We start from the raw sequence: 21,491 nt of genomic DNA on the forward strand, positions 1-21,491 counted from the left end.
GGTGAATGGCAGCGAAATTATATAGACTGGGGACTTGTACGATCTATGTATGTATCTCCTCCTAGCGACCGGCAATAATCATGCCTCGTCCATCCCGTCCCCCTCCCACCGTTGGGATGTTTACAAGTTATTAGTAGTAACCTACAGGCAAGGGGCCGACGGTGCAGTGCAGGGCCAACGAAAGGAAAAAAAAAAAAAAAAAAAAAAAAAAAAAGAGAGAGAATGAAAAGAATCCGCGTCCCAATTTTGGTTTTTTTTTACCCTTGGGGAGTGATGGCATCGCAGACATCGATCGGGCATCTCTCTCTCTCTCTCTCTCTCTGGCCACCGCCAGGCGCGGCTTTTTTCCCATTCGATTTCGCTGTGGCCAGTCATGTGACCGGCAGATTCCTGCCACGACCAACCAACAACAACCACCGTCCAAGGCAGGTAGACGTGTAATCGAGTGGGTTCAGGAACTTGCTGGTGCTGGTACCGAGTCGCATCAGCAGAGAAAGGGTGCCCATTCACGGAGCCAGCAATTGCAGGGTGGATTAACTTCGAGCCCCTGGATGGATGACAGTTGACGTCAATCCTGATTCGAGATCCGTGCAGAGTTATCCACATTTTATATAGCGTTCGGTTTGGGTCGGTCACTCACCCATCCACCCACCCGTCCATCATACCATCCACGTCGCGATTACCTACCATCTAGATAGCCCAGCCGCCGGGAAAGCCTGGTTAAGACCGGCCTGCAGGTAATCAGAGACCACCCATGGCCGATCATCATGGGGCGAGAACGGCCCCGTTCTACACCATCCCTCCCCGGCGCATCGTCAGTGTCGAGCACCCGGCCATTATCAAAAACCTCGACAAGGCCGTCGACACCCTGCAGGGCGATGCAGGTTTAGCCAAGGTACGGGAAACTTTATTTTCTTTTTCTAAGTTCCCCCACGCTCACATCGCTGTTGATCTGACCGTTCATCCAGATATTGAACCCTCCGAAGGCGGACACCCCGGTCAATCTGCTCCTCCGTCCGGAGGATGCGATGTCCAGACCCCTGCATTCCATCAGCTCGGCGTCCAACAACATCCTTCTCAAGGTGACTGTTCCGAAACGAACAGGTCGCAAGCGCAAGAGAGGATCCAATGAGCCTTTTAGTGGCGTTGCGGTCACGACGATCCCGACTGGGCCGCAACGGCGCAGCGCGCGGGAGCTCCTACAGAGTCTTCGCGACAATGTCGGGAGGTATCAAGTCGAGCCGGCGGGGTTGATTGACCGGACGCATGTATTTCGAGGTAGGTTGTCACTTTATCTGAATTTAAGCAAACGGAATTGGATGCTGATATGCGCAGGAATGCCCGACTATGTCTTTTCAACGACCTCCAGCGCATTCGTCAACCGGTTCCGAGAGCACATCTTGCCGTTTGACTGTATGTGACCCATGCTCCCATGGACTCCAATGGCCTTCACCTAACCACACCAGACGATAAAATGAAACAATTCGACCTCGACATGAGCAAAGGAGCCATCGCCAACGTGGACCTCATCCCACCGCCCTCCTTCAGCCAAGGCGACGTACCGTTCAGCTACATGTATGGCCCTCCCTCCATCTCCCCCCATCTCTCACTCCCAACCAACCCACAAACTAACCCCTCCCTCCAGCTACCGCCAAAACCCCACGGTCCGCCAATCCATCGACAACTCGGGCAACATCACCACAACCAACACGCAAAAGATCGCGAAAGTCCTCACGCACCTAGTCTCCTACGACGTGGCCAACATCCCCACCAGCCCCCGAACCAACTGCCCACCAATCCCCAGTCTCGACAAAATCCTCCAAGAGACCATCGCAGCCGTGACCGCGCTGTTCTCACAACGCCCGGCCTGGACGCGGCGAGGACTCCGCAACTCCCTCCCAACAGCAGAACACCGGTACGCGCTCCGCCACGCGATCCCCTACGTCGGATACATCTTCCGCTCCGGGCCCTGGCGCGACGCCATCATAAAATTCGGACACGACCCGCGCACATCCCCCGATTACCGGGTATACCAGACGACGATGTTCCGGATCTTGCCGCGCGAGGCGGAGGTGGCGCGGGATGGGTATACGGGGCGACGACACGCATTTATCCGGTCGAATGAGGCGCCGCTGCTGTTCAACCAGAACAACATGAACATGGACCCGGACTTAAACCCAAACCCAAACCCAAACCCAGACGCAGACCCAACCCTCCCAACAGATTCCCACCTCTTCACCGGCACCCCGCCCCTTCCACGGGACGGCCGAATGTGGATGTTCTGCGACATCACCGACCCGACCCTCCAACGGATCCTCTTCCCCGCATCCCCACCAGACAACTTCGTCCGCGAGACATGCGATATCGTCTCCGACGGGTGGTACGGGAACGGGACGCTGGCGAAGACGAAGACGATCATGCGGGCCAAGATCCTGGCGCTGCTGGACGATAAGCTGCTGGATGATGAGGCGGAGTTTGGGAATATTCTCACGTTGCCGGATTATGCGACGCCGGAGACTGTGATGACGGATTTCTGGCTCGATCCGGGAACCGCGTCGCAGAGGGAGATGATGATGGCCACTGAGGTTAGGGCGATGATTAAGGGGGCGCCCGCGTGGAAGGAGAGGGTTGCGGGGGGTAAAGACAGTAATAGGGAGAGGGAGAGGAGGTTGGGGAGGGGTTTGGGGGGAGGAGGGGGAGGAGGAAGAAGAAGAAGAAGAAGAAGGGGAGGGGCAGAGTGTGAGTGCCAGGGCGAAGGGGAAGAGGGCTGTGAGGAGGGTGCAGTTTCAGGATGATGTGGTGGGGGGTGAGGAGGAGGGGGATGGGCAGGACGACAGGGAGGACGAGGAGATGAGTGAGGGTGAAGAGGAGGCGTATGAGCAGGAGGCGTTGTTGGAGGCGCAGGTTGCTGCGGCGGCGGAGGCGGCGGATGCCATGGCTGCGGCTGCGGAGGAGAATGAGGAGGATGAGAGTCAGGATGAGGATGAGGAAGATGAGGATGAAGAAGAGGATGACGATGAAGAGCAGTCGGATGAGGACCAGGATGGGGATGCCGCGATGCTTGGGGCTGGAACGAAAAGGGGAGCTGCAAGCCAACGGCGTTAGCGATACTAGTACTGCTACTATTTTTTTTATTATCACCACGGAGTACTAAGGTGCTATTGCTGCTACTTTGACTGCTAGTTGTAACAAATGCTTGTTCTAATAAATTCATATTTTTATGGATTAAGGACAGGGTATGTTATCTATCTCATACAGGACATCAAGTGACGTGACACATTCTCGGGTCATTAGAGGGTACATGCAGATGAGGTGCGGAAAAGGAACGAGGTCAAGAAGTGGCCATTATACTCGAAGGCCAAGGGACTGGCGCGTGGTAGGTAGGGTGGTAGAGGTGATCAAGGAACAGTGTGGTGTGGGGGGGGGGATGCTTTAGTGGAGGATGATAGGAAAAGGACAACACAAGGAAATTCTTGCCGTGACGGAACCGGTGGGTTCATGAGAGCTTTGAAACGAAAAATCAAAAAGACTGTATAAGTAGGGTATCCAAAACAAATCTTTACAGACCCTGGAAGCAAACAGAACTCCTTTGAACTCCTGATGTAATGGTTGATGATGGGGGAGGGAAAGGCACATCAAGCGCTGGAGACATCGGCAGCTTCTTCTGTAGCGCTTTCGCTCTCCCAGATCTCGATCTCAGCCTCTGCCGGCCCGGCCTCTTGTTCGAGAGCGGGCTTCGAAGGGGTGGCTGCTTCAACCAAAGCGGAGATGGAGGAGACGCTGGACAGCTTGCTGCGGCTGGTTTGGGGAGCCGAGCGAGGCAAAGAGGGTAGAGGCGTTTTCTTCTCTGCGTCCTCGTCTGCCTCGTCATCGTAGATGACAGCATAGGAGAAGGCATGGCAGTCATCGCCGTAGAAGTCAGCCGCGCACAGGTCCCCCAAGGGCTTCCGGGATTCCTCTAGCATGTCGGACTTGCGGGCTGCAGCGGCAGGAGACTCCTGCTGACGGGAGCGAGGAAGCTCGATTCCGAGCTCCGCGGGAGGGATGTTCTCCTTGCCTCGACCCGAGGTCTCCACCTTCCCTTCCTGGTCGCTGATGTCTAGGACACCGGTGGAGTGCTGCATCAGGTTGGTCATTTCTTCCTGCTCCGTGTCCACATAGATGTCGAAGGACCAGGAAGCGGGGGCTTTGGGAGTGGCCTGGCTCTTTGCCCTCGAGCCAGACAAAGCACTGGCCAGGGAGAATGGACGATGCACGGTTTTCCGATTGGCCGACTCGGGTCGGCTTTTGGCGATGGTAGAGCGACGAGTGAATGCCTTGCAAGATTTGGTCTGTGGGGAGCGTCCAGCAGGCTTGAGAATAGGAGCGGACTTGGGTGTAGACAGGGTAGGTTTGACAGGGGTTGTAGGCATGCGGTGAGTCGTGTTGGATCCTACGGTGGTCAAGATCACACGGGAAGATTTGAATGGCTTGGAGGGTTCCTTGGAAGGCTCCAGGTCGTCCTCGTCGTCGGCCGCACGCTTCCGCTTTATGGAGTGTTTGAGAGTGGTCGGGTCAATATTCTCCGAGTCCACGTCGGCCATGGGCTGTCTCTTGCGGGCCAGAATGGCACCTAGTTCCATGCAAGTCAGCATTGCTCCGTATTGAACGTGAGGTTCTTCGTAACCATACCATCCTGTTTGTTTTTCATGTTCATCTTGGTCCGGAGCAAGGGGCGCATGCGTGGGGCATCCAGGCTGGCAAAAGGCTGGCGCATGGAAGGCGTCATGGTGAGAGCGGCCATCCTGAGGATATGCCGTGATACACACGGGAGGATGTTGGAGGATTGGGGCGGTAGAAATGGCTAGATAGAGGGAGGGATAGGAGGGTTGGAGAAATGAGTTGTTTTGGTCGCGTCGGTCGGGTCCGGTGGGGTTGAACCGTCCACGGTTGATTGGCGGTCTGGGAGATCGACGGACAGGATTGGAGAGTATAGGAAAGCTGTCGTACTCGGACCGGACCAGGGAACGTGACCACGGTTGAGAGTACGAGTCAAGGCCAGGAACTCCAGTGACAAGAGACAGAGAACGAGCGAGCAGGGCGAGGAGATATAAGAGTTGGGTGAGTCTCGGGGTTGAGGGAGGCAAGGGAGCGCAGCGCGGTACTGAAGCGCGACGAGGGAGGGAGGGAGAATGCCCGAAAAGAGAGGGCAGGGAAGCGGGACTGCTGGGCTGCTATTCAAAGCTCATTCCTTCCTTCCTTCCTTCCTGCTGCACGAAGACGAAACATGCAGGCGCGGGAGTTTTCAAGGGCGAGAGGGAGGCCATGCAGCGTGGCGGAGAGCGTGTATAAGTAAGAAGGCGGAATTTGAGGGGAAGAATGAAGCGCGTCTTGTTCGTGTCGGAGGGCGTTGCCGTTCCGGGCCAACTTTTACAACATGCAAGGCTTGGACGCCCATTATTGCCCCATTATTGGCCCGCGTTGCTGCCTTTCCATCCATTCTTCCCCTTCCCCTCGAGGCGCGTCGTCTTTCTTTCTTTCTTTCTTTCTTTCATTTCTTCAGTCTTCATCGTGTACAGATGATCTCATCCCGGCTACACAGATCCAAGGAATCCCGCCCATTTCCTTCCATTCTATTCAATATCCATCAGTCCATTGAACTTAATTAATTGTTCGTGTCATTTGCTGACCGCGTCTCTCCCCCCCCCCCCCACCCCACACTTGTTCCACCACCCCTTCAACGCGTTGCCATCACGACCCTTTCTCCCCCCTCCCCTCATCCTCCTCACCAACCAGATCCCGACGTGTCGCCCATCCCGAGCGCATGGCGGCTCCGTCGCTCCATCGCGCGTGTCCATCACCGCCAGCGCGACCACGTATGCCCAACTCGTGTTTCACCACCTGCACCCCTTGGGGGCGGCGCTACCGTCTCTTCCTATAGAGATTTGAGATTAGAGTATGATGTCGTCCAAACCCCCAGTGCAACTCCAACGGAGCTGCCTGGTCCACCCCCAGTCTAGAATTCTAGATCAAGCGTTGCTCCTATGAGATAATCCCCGCCGGGGCCGACCTGACTCTAATTTAGGTTCCCCAGCGAACGTTCCCTCCCCCGGCGCTTCCTGACCCATGTCTCTGCTGCTGCTGCAGACAACCTGAAACAGAGACCCTGGAAGGTGAGGTATAGGGGTCCGTCCTTACTCGCTGCAATTCCTACCAGCTATCCACATAGTAGCTATAATTATCCCCTCGCCGACATGTGAACCGGCCCAGAGCCAGAGGAAATGCAATCTCAGTTAGGCGCCGGAAATGGACGCCTCGAGTGGGACTACATGTGCCTGCTTATAGCTTTCACAGTGTAGGTTGGCATCTCCGGGTCGCGTTCATTCCATTCTTCGCCCCGCGGGAGACGGGCGACTTGGAAGGCGTCCGTCACGGCCTTGCCATTCATTGACTTGCAGCTGATGCCTTGCGAGTTCCGATTTTGATCTTTCCGCATGATTGGGTTGGGTGATCTGTGACCTATCGCGATTGCATCTGCATCTCGCCAGCCACCGTTTGAACCCGCTTGTGGTCTCATATCTTTCAAGGAATGCTGTCAGTACGGAGTATCCAGGCCATCATTGCTGCCTGTTCGATTAGCCGTCGGTGTCATTTCTTGTCTGCATTTAGAACAGACCGTGTTTTGCCACTGATGGGGCAGGACGATACCGTAGTTCAATGGATGATACGCGAAAGCACCATTCTAATGAATGGTAGCTGTTGGCAAACGGAATAAGTCGCAACTAGAAGGTCCTAGAATTTTGAGATCTATGTAAATTCATGTTTACTCCTTAAAATACTAGCTGACGTGATTACTTGGGCAATGCATGGTTCTGCCGTCATCACCCTGGCTGCCCAAATCCCCCGGGGCTTGATTTTCCATAGACATAATTATCCCGTCGGTGGAAAGGACCTTCTATATATCTACCAAGCAGACATTACACATCATACATTATACATTTTAGAAGCAAAGATTTATCACAGACAACGGAACCACGGATCGAGAACTATATCATTGCTAACCACTACTAACTAGCATGGTCTCCAAATCAACAACCCTCCTACTACTAGTAATTACACACACCATCTAACGAGAACCACCTTCAAAAACAGAGTGATCACTCAGCTTCCCAGTTTTTTATCCATGCGCCCCATAGTCCCGTCCCGCATTGGGATTCCGAGTCTAAGCGGATTCAGGCAGGCAGGTAGGTGGGTAAGGATCTCATGTTCGGGATTTCGCTTCTTACTTTCTAGGAGGATGCTATGTCATGTTGTATTAGGGGTGGTGAGATTTTGTATTCCTTCGATCAAATTAAAAGGTACTTGGTCTGGTTGTGGTAGGCAGGGTGGTTGTGATTAAGATTTGCTTTGTTATATAGTATATAGTAGTATACTAGTTCGGCCACCGGGTTCTGTATACTTCTTTCACCCACGGACTACTACTTAGTGCCTAGACCAGTAGTAATTAAACGCCATGCATGGGAACAACATTATTTAGACAGAGTCAGTACACTCTTTTTGGTAAATTAGGTATCTACTATTCTCTGCACCAGGGCTCGGAGATACACATCCTAGGTAATCCAGTTGATGACGCGGAGATTGTGCATAGGGTGTGTGAGGTGGTGGTGATGGTGATGGATAGATATCATCATCAACAACAACAACAACAACGCAAGTAAAAATTTATCGAATAGGATTTTATCACATGATCTATGTAGTTCAACGAGCGGGCTGCAGTCGTAGTAGTAATATTGGTTCAGTGGATTGCTCGGGCAAAGCATAAACTGCCTCTGACGGAAGAAGCGCGTAGGGCTGAGGGATGGAAGTATACTATACAAAAATTCTGTTCCGTTGTTATGACCAAGGTAACTCCCAAGTATCTCACTCTCATATTATTATGGTTAGATCTGTTATACAGATGTTTTATATATATCCATCTTACTATCTTCATGGAAAGCCCGATGTCACCGATAGAGAACTATATACCATACTATACTCCCTACACGACCATCGAAGCCAGGCTGACTTCGACGTAGACATGTAGGTCCGATATGCTGTGATGCAATGGTGTCTATATCATGTCTAGCTAGCTGGAGGCAGTGCATCGGTACTATTGAGCGCAAGTAGCCCTGGACCCAAAGGTTCATTCATACTATACACCCAGCAGCGCAAGAACCCCCCTACCTTCAGATGTCGCCTTCATTTCGTAATGTTGAGATGGATGGCTGGATGGCAGCATGCCCTCCATGGAGTCATTATGATGAGCTGAAGTCATCTTTGCAGTTAGGGCAGGGCTTAAAAATCTCGTCTGGGCACCTTCCTCCCCAACACTCCCATCCACCCACCCATCCATCCACCTAGTACTCCATATCATCTGTGCTCGTACTGCTAGCAACATCAGAATTTGCTTGACAGTATTGGCATTATTCTTAGTTGCATCTTTCCTCGCAGCTTTCTTTCTTAAGAGCAGTGTCTGCATCACAGCACTCTCAAACACAATATTCTTAGATATCTTTTCTGGGGGCACACGTGCCCCCACCCACATCATTAGGGTCTGCCTTTCGACACTCTTTCCCAGCAGAGAAGCACCATGAAGGGGCAAAGCACTGCTGGGGTTACCCCCACCCGGGGTAACCAAGTATCCGGCGTTGTCAAGGGCAAAAAAGCCAGAAAATCCCTTGACAGCGCCAAGGAGCAACAAAGGGCCGTCCAGTGCCCACTCAGTCCTCAGAGTGGTGTCAGTGACAAGATCGGAGATTCCCAACCACGCGAGGACCGGGGAGCTGCTGCTGCTACTACTACCCCTGTCCTCGGAAAGCATAAGCACGCAAGTGCCAGCAGCAGAAGCAGCAGCAGCAGCAGCAGCAAGAGCAGCGGGGGCTCAGATGCTCACTCCCAAGCTGCCGAGACAGCTGCCACTACCCCCGTTTCGAGCCCCACACCCACCGAGCCCTCCGGGGCCATGAAGTGGAAGAAAGGTCGAAAGGCGGGCAAGAAAGAGCGGCAGAAGCGGCAGTGCACCCAAGAGAGTGCTGCCCCAGAGAGTGGTTTCTGTGGGAAGTATATCGGTCTTCCCGTTGAAGAGGCGAGAGAGTTCGCTTGGAAGGCGCACCGAAATGAGTCCATTTCGGACCAGCCCACAGAGTACCATGACTTCTGGGTTGATGCGTCGCTCTCTGGACTTAAGAGCGTGGGGGCTGGGGCGGCGGTGGTGTATAAGGAAGACCCGCAGAGCGAAGCTTTCATCGAGGACATGTATTACGTCGATGAAATCCGGAAGGAAATCTGCTTGGGTGAGATGTTTGCCATCGGCGCCGGGTTGAAGACCGCTGTTGCGAGGATGGAAGAACGGGGACGGCCGGGGCAGGCCACAGAGGCGAAGGCCCAGGTTGTTGTTCGGGTCTTTAGCGACAGCCAACGGGCCATGGGTACCATCGAGAAGGGTACGAAGAGGCAGGACCCGCTGGAAGTCGGCCTGGTGCGGTCGGTGATTGCGCTTTCGCAGCGACTTTCCCAGATGGGAGTCGAGGTCGAGCTTCGTTGGGTCAAGGGGCACGAGAGAGCTACCCCTGGCCATAAAGCAGCTGACTTGCTGTCCAAGGCAGTCACAAGGCATATGCAGAATGGAGTTGGCGACAGGGCCGTCATCCAGATTCGCAGGGTCGACTGCGCCTCCTTGGTGTCCTGAAGAGGAGGGAGCAGCGTTGGGGGGTTAAAAGGTATGTTTGTGGTCATATTGCTTCTCATAAATTGCGCTTATCTAGTAGCTAATCAGTCGACGATCCCAGAGCAAAAAGATACGCCATACACCGTTCATCCCCATCGTGCCCACGCCCAGTTTGATACAAAGAGACACTCCAGCGAATACAAAATCAGGACCATTCGTGACCACATCACATGCTGCCAATTACAAGTTATAGACAGAAGATGGACGCACTATACACCGTGCCGGTACACCTGTGATCCGCCGGAGCGGATCTGGACAGTGTCTCGTCGTTGCATGACGATCAATGCCCGGTTGAGAGCCGGCTCGGTGTAGCCCCGGCCGTCGACAAACTCGCGCCGCAAGGTCGCCAGGCTGGTGCTCCAGCCGATGGGGAGACGGCGCTTCAGCTCGTCTTCGATCTTGCTCGCTTCTTCCATCATCTCCTTGCTACCCTGGCCCTCGCCTTGGGTGACAGCGTCCATAGTCGAGGCCAAAAACAGGCGGATGGCTTCATCGACATGGGCCTCTGTGGCAACAGGCGACAGGCTCAACTTGGCCAGGGACTCGGTGATACGGACAATAGCCTCAAGCTGACGAACAGTGATGGGGATGGAAGACCGGCTGTTGGCATCGAGCTCCGCACGGTGGACCTGCTTTCTGATCGTCACGAAATGCGACGACAGCTTTTCAGCAGCTTCATCTGAGAGACGGGGTGCGCAGCGACTGTGAAAACATATTAGCATTCATGTATAATAGTGAAAAAGGATCAAGGGATGGATAACATACGTGCGGCAATAGCTCACGTAACGCTTCATCTTGTCAAGCGGGATTTCAGCCTCGACTTGCTCCTCAACACCCCGACCGCCCATATGCACACCCATAACGTGCTTGGCTATGCTTTCGTCGCGGGCGCGGTCATGGTCATCGCGCACAATGAAGATCATATCGAAACGGGACAGAATGGTCGTCTGGAAATCAATGTTTTCACCCGGAGTCTTCAAGTCATCGTACCGACCGAAGACGGGATTGGCTGCGGCGAGAACCGACGTCCTCGAGTTGAGGATAGTAGTGATACCGGCCTTGGCGATGGAGATGGTCTGCTGCTCCATGGCTTCGTGGATAGCAACTCGGTCCTCGTCTCTCATCTTATCGAACTCATCAATACAGACAACACCGCCGTCCGCAAGCACCATCGCACCTCCTTCCAGGTAGAACTCGCGTGTGGCGTGGTCACGCTGCACAGAAGCAGTCAAACCGGCCGCAGACGAACCCTTACCAGACGTATAAATCGCAATTGGGGAAACCTTCTCCGTGAACTTCAGCAGCTGAGACTTGGCAGTACCGGGGTCACCAAGAAGAAGCACGTTAATATCACCACGAAGCTTCATGCCATCAGGGAGAAGTTTCTTAGAACCACCCATCAGCAGGCAGACAATGGCCTTCTTAATGTCCAGGTTTCCATAGATCGACGGGGCGATACTTCTGGCGAGAGCGTCGTACAGATCAGGACGACGACTGAGTTCCAGAAATTCCTGCTCCTCCTCTTCCGAGAAAATGGCGGCGCCTTTCGCGGTGTGGTCCAGATCGGAGCTGATACCGACCGCCCGCAAGTACGGGTTGCGGATGGCGACAGCACCATCCCGTTTCCCGCCTTTGGATGATTGGTAGATAGAGAAGATTCCCATGACTGTGCAACGAGAGCCAGGAACAACCCTGTTGGAAAGGTACCGGTCTGCCGAAATGAGAACATGTCTGGGAAGCTCGCCGACGGGGACCTGATCCGGGGCTTCTTGCAGCTTGAGAACTTGCTGGTCGACGAATTGGCATTTCTCATGCGACACAACGTATGGGTCGAGCGGGCATGGCTCTGATGGGGCATCGCCGGGTTGCTTGTCGCGGCCACATTTTCTTGGCAATTGCAGACCCGCGAATCCGCCATCGACCCGAAGATTCTCGGTGTGACCACATCCTTTGCAGCGGAGGTGCATCAGCGTGGCCTTCGATGATATCGTCGAGGCGCCGATGACGATACCGGGGATGCGGACAAGGTGGGAGATATTAGTGGCGTTGAGATCGCGGATCGAGATGTGGGTCGCGGAGGAGTGAAGCAGAAGTTGATGGGTTGGCAGGACGATATCCCTTTGAGAGGGGTATACGATTCGGCGAGTGCAGTCTTGAAGGGCCACTTCGAACTGGACGATGGGGAATTGCAATCAGCATAGAACTAAGGAGTATTGTGGAGGATATAGAAGATCCTTACCAGGGGAATTATGTCTGCGGGCTCTGTGGTGAGCTTGTGGGCTAGCTCTTCATTGTACGAGATCAGGTGTGCAATATCAATGTCACAATAGTACTGTTTAATTAAGACATTCTGGCGCAGTTGGTCTCTGGCATCTATATTAGCCTCTTCTTCGCGTGGATAGCAACGTGGATCGTAGCCTACCGGTAGATGAAGGCATTGTCGAGCTGGAACTCCAGCACGAATTCCTTTAATTTGGCCTGGATCTGAGTGCGGGAGTCCTCGACACCATCGACACTGGGAGCCAGCACGCTCAGGGTATAGGGGGTGCGTCTGTCCATGGCTAAGACAGCAGGGCAGGCTGCGGGGGAGGGATGGGGATGAGGTGTGTTGATTTCGGGTCCATCCCGTTGCGAGGAGGAACTGAACTGCAAATGACTTTTGCGGTGGGACACGAGAGACACGCGTCGCGTCTCCCGCGCGTTAAGTGGTTTTTGGCCTGAGGCAGGTTGTCGGCCACAGGCACAGACACGGAAGGCGGAGATACCGGGCTCCGGGCTCTGCTTAAAGAGGCATAGCGTCTCCGCCCTCGGGGCCTGGCGCCTTACCGGATCGGGGAGAGCTGTCACCCCGTATCAGAGGGACGAGGGTGACGTTGCAGCTGTTCGCCTTCGTCCGGTATCACAATTCGCGTCCCAGCACCGTGGGGTCCTCGGCAGATCGCTGATCCCTCTCATTCGTTCTCGTTTTTAGCTCCAGCTGTCCTCTTGTCATGTGTAGATAACGTCGTCCCGAAGAGCACGGTGGCCGAGGGAGTCGCTAATTCGGTCTCGACGAGATGTCCTCCGCGACCCCCCGGAAGTCGATCGACAGCTTGGGGTCAGGCACATCGACCCCTTCGCTGTCACACTTTTCATTCAGTCAAATCGAGTCCCCGCGAGCGTCGTCTCAGAGGTTCCCTTTAAGGAGAGGGTCGACTGCCAGCTCGATCGCTAGTATTGGCGGCATTCTCGATCCCTCCTACCGCCATGGATCCATAGCCGAGTCTGGACAAAATGGTATGTATAGCCTGAGAGCGTCGGAGAGGGGATCCGGTGTGGCTCAATGCTAATCGACGCAGCAATCTCTACCCTCCTCCAACCCCCGATCGTCCGCACGGGTCTCGTTCCGCATGCCGCCGTGGCCTCAGCCGGTTACAAGCCTCCTACATCTCGCGATATCCCCCCCGTTACGTTGACCAATATCCCGCGCGTGGATCCTAAAGCCTTCGAAGCCTACTTGTCGCAGGTGGGGTCGTTGTACGATGTCTTCCAACAGGCGAAAGAAAGCTCCGGGGATCAGGATTCACAGTTAGCACGGGGGCAGGATAAGTCTTCGCCCAAGGGCGAGGAACCCGACTCCTTGGCTCCAAGGTCTCGGGAACGACGGCCTTCGGCGATATCGAACAGTTCCCGTGCTAGTTCTCCGTACGACACCCGGGGCAGGAGACGGTCGTCTGGCCGCGGTCGTGGCCATGGTCATGCAGTCACACCCCTATCTACGATTCCGACGGTATACTTTGAGGATGACTTCCACCTGGAGAACCCGCGAACCTTTGACGTCGTCTCGGAAAAGTCTGAGATTGTCTCGCCAAAAGGAGAAAATGGGGCTGCCCTGGAGCCGGCTCCTACGGGCAGAAAGGCTCTTGCTACGAATGCAATCTTGCAGGAAAAGCTCTCATGGTACATGGATACGGTTGAAATTCACCTGATATCTTCGATCTCGACTGCGTCTAAATCTTTTTTCACTGCGCTTGGGTCGCTGCGCGAGCTGCATGCCGAGGCTGCGGATTCCGTTAAGCGCATTCAAGTCCTGCGCAAGGACCTTCAGAAGATTGATAAGGAGATGGCGCTGGGGGGTCTGAAGATTGTGAACCTGCGACGTCGGAGGGAGAATGTCCGCATGCTCGCTGATGCGGTGGCCCAGCTTCGTGATGTGGTTCAATCAGTCTCCCGATGTGAGGAACTGGTCGAGACCGGCAAGATCGAAGAGGCGGCAGATGGCCTTGAAGAGGTGGAGCGGCTTATGGCTGGTGAATATACCCCTACTCCATCAAAGGGAGAAGAACCTCAGGAGCAGCCGAGAAAGGCAATTGATCTGCGAAAGCTCAAAGCGCTGGAAGGTGCCTCTGACGACCTGGCTCATCTAAGATTCCGTATCGGCACCGGCTACGAAAGCCGTTTCTTGAGCGATCTTCTGGGAGATTTGAGGCAGCACGTTGAGAATGCACCTCTAGACGCAACCCTACAGCGATGGGGCTCTTCGTTCCAGCGGCAGCGCGGAGCACAGCGCTCAGGAGCTATGCAACCCCCGGCTTATATGTCATTTGATGACCAGTTGCGGTCGAGATTGCACATGCACCTTACTGGTCTTGCTCGTGTACACCACACAACACCTGCAGCAACGGCATTCAAGACTGCTGTCCTGCGTGAAATGAAGAGTCTGATCCGCAAACACATGCCCAGTTCCAGCGATGATGATAACGAGTCAGTGGTATCTGTATCCACACAGAAATCCCAGCAGCTCAGCCAGCAGGAGAAGTCATCCATACTTGCGCGCAATCTTCGTGCTTTGGACGCCCAGGACTCGTACAACATGTTAGCTCGCGTCTACACCGGCATCAGTGAGTCGCTTCGGAGACTTAGTGTGCAGGTCAAGGTCCTTCTCGATATCGCCAGTGGGTTGGAGAACCCGCACCCTATCGGCGTGCGATCCGGCCCTCCAAGCCCGAACCCCCAAGGACCTGGCAAAGCCACTCCCGATCTCCGCACAATGACAACTGTCGTGGCACAAGACGAGATTCTGCAGGTCTTGGACATGTCTAGTCTCCTTGGCCAGGCTGTTGATATTGCTCAATCTCAGGTCACCAAGGTGTTGAAGGTCCGATCCGAGCAGACGTCTCAGTTGCAAAAGGAGGACTTCCTCAAGTACTTCACTCTCAACCGGCTATTTGCCGACGAGTGCGAGGCGATTTCCGGGAGAGGCGGTACCGCTTTGAAGACCGTCGTCGGTAACCAGATCCGGGACTATATCAACCGGTTTGGAGATGGACAACGGCGCCGCATAGTCGAAGTTATGGACTCGGATCGCTGGGACGCCAGGGACTTCGGAGAAGCCGACAACGCCGTCCTGGATCGAATCCTTAGCGCGAGCACGAGAGACGTCGAGGTCTGGGTAGAGGCGTCTAAAATCTGGCTGTCTCCAAATGGCCGCCAAGGACAACCCCCAGCGAGCACCGGTGTCAACGGCTCTGGGAAAGAGAAGGTGCGCAGTGCCGTGATCGACGAGCAGAAGTACATCCTCTCGGAATCCGGAGTGGCGATGATGAAGAGCATCGAGGAGTATCAGTTCATAATGGCGAACATACCCAGCATGATGCAGGATATTGCGCCTGGCCTTCTGGAGTCGCTGAAGCTGTTCAACTCTCGGTCCTCGCAGCTGATCCTGGGCGCCGGAGCCACCAGGAGTGCGGGACTCAAGAATATCACCACCAAGCACCTTGCGTTGTCCTCACAGGCGTTGAGCTTTGTCATTGCTCTGGTCCCGTATATCCGAGAATTCGTCCGTCGTCACGCACCGTCTAGCCCGCTGATGGGAGAATTCGACAAGGTGAAGCGACTGTACCAGGAGCATCAGTCGGGGATCCATGAGAAACTGGTGGATATCATGGGATCGCGGTCAGCCATTCACGTCAATGCCATGAAAAAGATCGACTGGAACGCGTCCGCCGGGGCCAATGGTGTCAGCCCGTACATGGAGACCTTGGCGAAGGAGACGGGAACGCTGCACCGGGTGCTAAGCAAGCATCTTCCCGACATGACCGTGATGATGATCATGGAGCCCGTCTTCAAGAGCTACCGGGAGCAGTGGACGAAGGCATACGACGAGGTAACCCTCACCTCGGAGAGCGGCAAGCAACGGTATGTATACTTCCCTCCCTCCCTGCTATAAGCACAACCCACAACCCAATCTAACAACAAGCAGTCTCCAACGAGACGCGGAGTATCTGCAAACGAAGCTGAGCAAGATCGACGGCTTCGGCGACCTAGGCGAGCGTCTTCTCGACCTCGTGAAGCAGAAGAAAATCACAACCGATGGCAGCAGTAAGAGCTCGAGCTCCTCGAACACCCCCAGCCCGAAGGCGTCGTCTGAGGCGAACCAGTCTTCGTCCAAGAGCTAATCTGAATCTGAAATGCCGGGCGATTCGGATCGAGCCTTGACGGCTCGCTGTATACACACATCCTTCCTATCGCTGCAGGTACCTCCCTCCCTCCCATCCTGGATTGTGTGGTCCGGGGATTGGGGTTGTACAGCCATCCAGGAAGAATTCTGATTTGTTGGTCGATGTGACTGGCGTACTTGTGCATACCATCCAACAGCTTGGCTTCTTCTTCATCTTCTTATATAGATATTAATCCGATTTAACCTGCAATTATTGAAGTACTTGTCTTTTCAACTTACATGTCTGTCTGGAGTGTCTGGAGGCGAGGTATGTAGGCCTGGGAAGGACTACTCCTAGGGCGGGGAGTTCATTCTCCTTTTGCCGCAGGCGTAGTAAGTAGTCTTCCTGTCAACATCTACTACACCTACCTAGATCTACCCACCCCAGAATCATACCATTAAAAAAAAGAAAGAAAGAAAGAAAGAAGAATATAATATAATATAATGAACTCAGTCCATTCCCTCACCCAGGAGGTTCACGTCTTTCTTTTCTCAAGACGTACATCATAGAGAATACTATACTATAGATACATTCATCGTCATCAAATCATTCACATCACATCCCCAAACTCCAATATCTTCCCTGTTCGGAAAAGTGATTTATTTATTGAGCCCCCAGTCCCTTCTTCTCCCCCAGCGTCTTCGGCTCATGGCCCCCCTTTCCGCTTCCGGACTTGGTCGGCCCCGAGCTGCCCTGCGCGCTGTACGTGCCGCCGCTGCTCTGAGCCGCCTCGGGGAGTTCGGCGGTGCGTTGCACCCGGTTGAGGTGGTCGTTCTGGGGGGGGGGGGGGTGTTAGGTTTTGTTTTCTTTCTTTCTTTTTTTGTGTGTCTCTTTTTGTGTCTTTTTTTTTGGGGGGGGGGGGGGGGGGGGTAGAGAAGGGAAGGAAAGACGTACCTCGGGGTTGGTGCCGTGGACCTTGGTCTGGCCGGGGTCGATGGCGTTGTCGGATTGGGGGACTCCGTTGTCGTATTCGGCGCCGCGGGGCATGATGATGGTTTTGTTTGTGAGAGGTTGGAGCTGGAGGGCTTGTATTAATTTTTTTTTGTCTTTTTTTTTTTTTTTTTTTTCTTGTCATATGAATAAATGGTGGGTGTTGATGTGGTGATGAGAACGTACGTACCTTAGTTTTGTTTAGGTTAGGAGATGATGAAAAAGAGCGGGATTGATAGTTAGCAGCGAATTTTTAATATGCTTGCCACAATTGATTGACCGATTGATTGATTGAAGTGAGAATTGAACTGATACTCTTCAAAACCAGACCTCCCTTCCTAGATTCTACCTACTTATACCCATCCATCCCTGATCCCCCCCAACCTAGATGCAATCGATGTGTTCATCGACCTCAACAAGGTGCTTGATCTGACACCATCATGAAGTCATATTCCCCACCATGACTTCATGGAAAGGGATGTCTGTCTCTGATCCGGTATCAGGTACCATGCTTTGCTTGCTTGCAGACAAGATATCCATCCATTTGGTTTTGGTTGATCGAAGGATCTGGAACCATCGTCTGTCTACCTTACCTGGCCCAGGAGAGTAGTTGAGGGATTATTGTGTTGTGTTTCAGGCTGTGGGATGGTTGGTTGGTTGGTTGTTCTTGGATGTGTTAGCGTACTTTTAGCTGCGGGAAGCTTGGGCGGTTACTGGCAGGTGCGAGAGATGCTGTGCGAGCTTGGATTGTTGATGAGACTGGTTGGGGGGTACAAGATCTTCTTGCGACTAACTGTTATGGAGACTATTATTAGATGTGTTTTGCTGAACTCGACATACAATTCATCGCTTTACAAGGGCCGATTGGCATAGTACTAATCTATGGTGCCTGAGGCACAGTCAGGCAGACAAACAAGGTAAATTAATGGTGCAAACTACTCAAATGGTACCAACAGTGCAAACTGGACAAACAGTCTCGGCCTCCGCCGCTAAACTCCGCCCTCGCATACACGGCCGCGCATCCAACACCACCACCTCGACTTGGCTGTTTTGATTTGTCCCCGAGCCTAGGATCCCCGAGAGCGCTTTGACGATATTCTGGTTTGCATCGTTTGCGCTATGGATTTGACGGTCATCCAGCCGGAGATACCGGGGCTGGGGGTGTTTGTTTGGTCCGTTCGTGTAGAGATATATAGTTAGGTACTGCGCCTCCGTAGCTGAACACGAGGAAGATTTACCCCCTCATCTTATCGCGAGCAATGATAGTTCCTATTACCATCGTTGCAAGGAACGGGCGTTGAACATAAAGGGTCGTCTACATCTTACCTGAAACCCAACTTACCCTGACCACATATCTACCCATCTACCTCTCGTTTGTTTGTAGCCGAGGAAGGAAGAAAAAGAAACACAGGCAAAATGTCCACCATGAAAGCGATCCTGATCCGAACCCCCGGCCCCCCCCACGTCCTCCAACTCACGCACGTCCCGATCCCCGTCCCGAAAGCCGGCGAAGTGCTCATCAACATCAAAGCCTTCGGAGTGAACCGCTCCGAGCTCTTCACGCGACAGGGCCACTCGCCGGTGCAATTCCCCCGCATCCTGGGCATCGAAGCGGTCGGGCTAGTGGCCGGGGCGGCGGCGGGCCTAGAACAGGCGTTCCCCACCGGGGCGAAAGTGGCCACCGTGATGGGCGGGATGGGCCGGGCCTTTGACGGCGGCTATGCGGAGTACACGGTCGTGCCGGCGAAGCAGGTGCGGGTGGTCGAGACGAGTCTGCCGTGGGAGGTGCTGGGGGCGTTGCCGGAAATGTTGCAGACGGCCTGGGGCGCGCTGGTGAGGTCGTTGGATGTGAAGCGCGGGGACAGAGTGTTGATTCGGGGGGGCACCACGTCGGTGGGGCTGGCGGCGGCGGCGATCGCGAAGGGCATGGGGGCCGTGGTGGGGGCCACGACGAGAAGGAGCGACAGGGAGGGGTTGTTGAGGGAGGTGGGCGCCCAGGAGGTCTGGATCGATGATGGCGAGATTGCCCGACAGATTGGGGATGCCGGTGAGAGGGACGGCGACGGGGGAAGCTATTTTTATGATAAGGTGTTGGAGTTGGTGGGGACCGTCACGCTGAGGGACTCGTTGAGGTGTGTTAGGCCCGGCGGCGTCGTGTCCATGGCCGGGATTGTCGGCAACGAGTGGCTGTTGGAGAAGGTCAATCCGATGGAGTTGATCCCTAACGAGACTAAGTTGACGCGCTATGGCGGCACGGAGGATATCTTCGTGGAAATGCCGTTTGGGGAGCTGGTCAGGCAGGTCGAGGACGGCTCGTTGAAGGTCAAGGTGGGGAGAGTGTTCCAGATCGAGGACATTGTCGAGGCCCATCAGTGCATGGAGGATAACGCGGCTGAGGGAAAGATTGTCGTCTTGACCTAGTACTGTTAGTTTGGTTTGCTTACGGGGGGGTTGTCTACATGGACCGGGGTTGGTAGGAGATTGATTGATGACATTGTTGATTGTTTGACCGAGTCGTTTTGGTTGATGAAATTGAAAGCATGACTGAGAAGATCGCAAATAGTAATCTAGATCGTCAGAATCGTAAATTGACTCGGAATGATGTTTGTCGCAACAGCAGCTGTGAGCGGCGCTCCGTCTTCCAGCGGCCTAGTCGCTCTCGCTTGAGGCGGGAGGTAACCTTAGACAGCGTAGACTCCGCAATCATAGAGGCGGTTGCATTTACAGGCAAATCCGCCCTCCAGAGATCGTTAAGACTTACACCGCGACCCGCGGAGTTCGAATGTAGGGTCGCTTGTTGGGACATTGCTGGATTGGAGCTATTTGCGAATCGGAAAGCAATTGCCCACGAGATCTGTATGATCGATCGATGGCGGGGTTGAAACGTAATTAGTAGTAGAAGACCAGACTTGGCATGTAGATTGGAAATGTATAGGCGCTTCGGGTGAGTTGAAGAGTAGTATTTTGCTGGCCATCGACGTCCCCGAATGTCGAAAGCGAAAGGGTACCACCATACCGAACCCCGCATTATTGCGAGGGGGGGGGAGGGGTATTTTGAAGAGCCCAGAATCTCGCTCTCATAGACGACTTACATCGTTTCCCAAAAATCCGGAGATCCTGACACAGTTCCCACGGATATCGGAGCAATGGCTTGAGAGCATATGTCCTTTGAATGTCCCTCGCCCAGATTCAGCCTTGTAAAATAACCGCGGGGTCTGTGATTTTGAGGGTGGAACTAGCAGAATGCTGGGAAGCAGGGATTCCGAGGCCTCTCTTTGTGTAGGGGGTCGATGTGGTATTCTCTTCCCTGCGATTGTTGGGCGACTGGCGTTCTTTGAAGGACAAAGGGATTGTTGACTTCCAAATAAGTATGGTGGGGACTAAGACTGAGGCAGTGATTGTCAGTATTTGGCAGGAACGCATTGGATGGGGTATTATTTAAATGGAAGATCACATCTCCGTCATCTTTATCCTGTTTCACTCTCTGTGAACACTGCTAAATTCCATTTGCGTATGAGAGAGTTCTGAGTTCTGAGTTCTGCGCAACATGACAGGAGGGTGGATGGCAAACTTGTACCCTCCTCCTCTGTAGAATCCCTGCCCGGATGATGGTCCAACCTCAGGGCGATCCTCCCGTCGTGATTGCAGAGCAATGCAGCACGGTGGCTGCTCACTCGCATGGGTTTGACAGGATTGACACGACGGGAAGAGAGATGACGTCACGGGACTGGCAGCTTTCCCCAGATTTGCCCAAACCGGCGCCGGAGCCAAGCGGGGAGAGAACTTGGTTTGGCCATCAACCAAGGATTCCACCAGAGCCACTGACTGGCAGAGAGCTCACCACTTGCGCCAGGTGCACCCGGACGTCCGTGGGTGCTATTTCCCACTTGCCGATGTCTTGTCTGAATTTTCCATTGTGCCACCTCAAAGCTGGCCCTCAACGCTTTCCCACCCCCTTTCTCAAGACCCCTGCAGCACGGCTTACCGGTGCACACCAAGTACAGCAACACTACAGCAGCACCGCAGCAGCACCGCAGCAGCACTACACCGTAAACCGAACCGGCGTAGGCGCGCAATGCGCTCTGGGAACCCGTCGCGCAGCGTTGCAACCTCCTCCTCATCTGGTCGGATGATTCTGCAATCGCCAGGCCCAACCGGGGCTGTGATTTGCCGGGTGTTTCCACGGGGGCCATCGCCAGAACCGGGGATGCGTCCGTGCAACTCCAACCCTGCGAGGCCTGAGACACCTTTGCCTGCGCGCGCCCTGGTCGCAGCCATTGGAGGGGTACAAAGAAGGGAACTGGATTAAAAAAGAGCACGTTCCCCTCCTTGCGGTT

General features: G+C 54.1%; 9 protein-coding genes across 9 annotated transcripts; 4 read left to right on the forward strand and 5 right to left on the reverse strand.

Moving 5' to 3' along the window:
* The first annotated feature begins 369 nt into the window (after positions 1-369).
* BO70DRAFT_424900 (transcription factor TFIIIC subunit TFC1) lies at positions 370-3,264 on the forward strand. The gene is made up of 6 exons (XM_025547632.1): positions 370-895; positions 969-1,278; positions 1,336-1,413; positions 1,467-1,575; positions 1,646-2,627; positions 2,785-3,264. The coding sequence occupies exons 1-6, from the start codon at positions 755-757 to the stop codon at positions 3,103-3,105; spliced, it is 1,941 nt and encodes a 646-aa protein (XP_025403892.1). The 5' UTR covers positions 370-754; the 3' UTR covers positions 3,106-3,264.
* Positions 3,265-3,376: 112 nt separating this feature from the next.
* Positions 3,377-4,712, reverse strand: BO70DRAFT_357300 (uncharacterized protein). Its single transcript, XM_025542002.1, has one exon. It carries the CDS (start codon positions 4,620-4,622, stop codon positions 3,636-3,638), a length of 987 nt encoding a protein of 328 aa, XP_025403893.1. The 5' UTR covers positions 4,623-4,712; the 3' UTR covers positions 3,377-3,635.
* A 3,896-nt stretch (positions 4,713-8,608) lies between these two features.
* BO70DRAFT_391575 (uncharacterized protein) lies at positions 8,609-9,706 on the forward strand (the record flags this gene model as incomplete). Its single annotated transcript, XM_025546228.1, has 1 exon — positions 8,609-9,706. One exon carries the CDS (start codon positions 8,609-8,611, stop codon positions 9,704-9,706), a length of 1,098 nt encoding a protein of 365 aa, XP_025403894.1.
* Positions 9,707-9,745: 39 nt separating this feature from the next.
* On the reverse strand, positions 9,746-12,363 carry BO70DRAFT_327109 (MCM DNA helicase complex subunit MCM5). The gene is made up of 4 exons (XM_025540686.1): positions 12,168-12,363; positions 11,985-12,111; positions 10,511-11,916; positions 9,746-10,447 (listed from the first exon to the last, which is right to left on the reverse strand). The coding sequence occupies exons 1-4, from the start codon at positions 12,302-12,304 to the stop codon at positions 9,955-9,957; spliced, it is 2,163 nt and encodes a 720-aa protein (XP_025403895.1). The 5' UTR covers positions 12,305-12,363; the 3' UTR covers positions 9,746-9,954.
* Positions 12,364-12,645: 282 nt separating this feature from the next.
* Positions 12,646-16,433, forward strand: BO70DRAFT_357302 (vacuolar protein sorting-associated protein 54). The gene is made up of 3 exons (XM_025542003.1): positions 12,646-13,021; positions 13,084-15,922; positions 15,987-16,433. The coding sequence occupies exons 1-3, from the start codon at positions 12,802-12,804 to the stop codon at positions 16,180-16,182; spliced, it is 3,255 nt and encodes a 1,084-aa protein (XP_025403896.1). The 5' UTR covers positions 12,646-12,801; the 3' UTR covers positions 16,183-16,433.
* Positions 16,434-16,827: 394 nt separating this feature from the next.
* On the reverse strand, positions 16,828-17,211 carry BO70DRAFT_282003 (uncharacterized protein; the record flags this gene model as incomplete). The annotated part of the gene is made up of 2 exons (XM_025539032.1): positions 16,828-16,998; positions 17,119-17,211. 2 exons carry the CDS (start codon positions 17,209-17,211, stop codon positions 16,828-16,830), a joined length of 264 nt encoding a protein of 87 aa, XP_025403897.1.
* Positions 17,212-18,118: 907 nt separating this feature from the next.
* Positions 18,119-19,698, forward strand: BO70DRAFT_357305 (quinone reductase). The gene has a single exon (XM_025542004.1). The coding sequence runs from the start codon at positions 18,571-18,573 to the stop codon at positions 19,573-19,575; it is 1,005 nt and encodes a 334-aa protein (XP_025403898.1). The 5' UTR covers positions 18,119-18,570; the 3' UTR covers positions 19,576-19,698.
* Positions 19,653-20,528, reverse strand: BO70DRAFT_4039 (uncharacterized protein). The gene has a single exon (XM_025547054.1). The coding sequence runs from the start codon at positions 20,180-20,182 to the stop codon at positions 19,730-19,732; it is 453 nt and encodes a 150-aa protein (XP_025403899.1). The 5' UTR covers positions 20,183-20,528; the 3' UTR covers positions 19,653-19,729.
* A 422-nt stretch (positions 20,529-20,950) lies between these two features.
* Positions 20,951-21,432, reverse strand: BO70DRAFT_348581 (uncharacterized protein; the record flags this gene model as incomplete). The annotated part of the gene is made up of 2 exons (XM_025541617.1): positions 20,951-21,056; positions 21,140-21,432. 2 exons carry the CDS (start codon positions 21,430-21,432, stop codon positions 20,951-20,953), a joined length of 399 nt encoding a protein of 132 aa, XP_025403900.1.
* Between the last annotated feature and the right edge of the window lie 59 nt (positions 21,433-21,491).

This window comes from Aspergillus heteromorphus (genome assembly GCF_003184545.1).
Source record: "Aspergillus heteromorphus CBS 117.55 chromosome Unknown BO70scaffold_1, whole genome shotgun sequence".
In the NCBI taxonomy this organism is placed as follows: Eukaryota; Fungi; Ascomycota; class Eurotiomycetes; order Eurotiales; family Aspergillaceae; genus Aspergillus; species Aspergillus heteromorphus.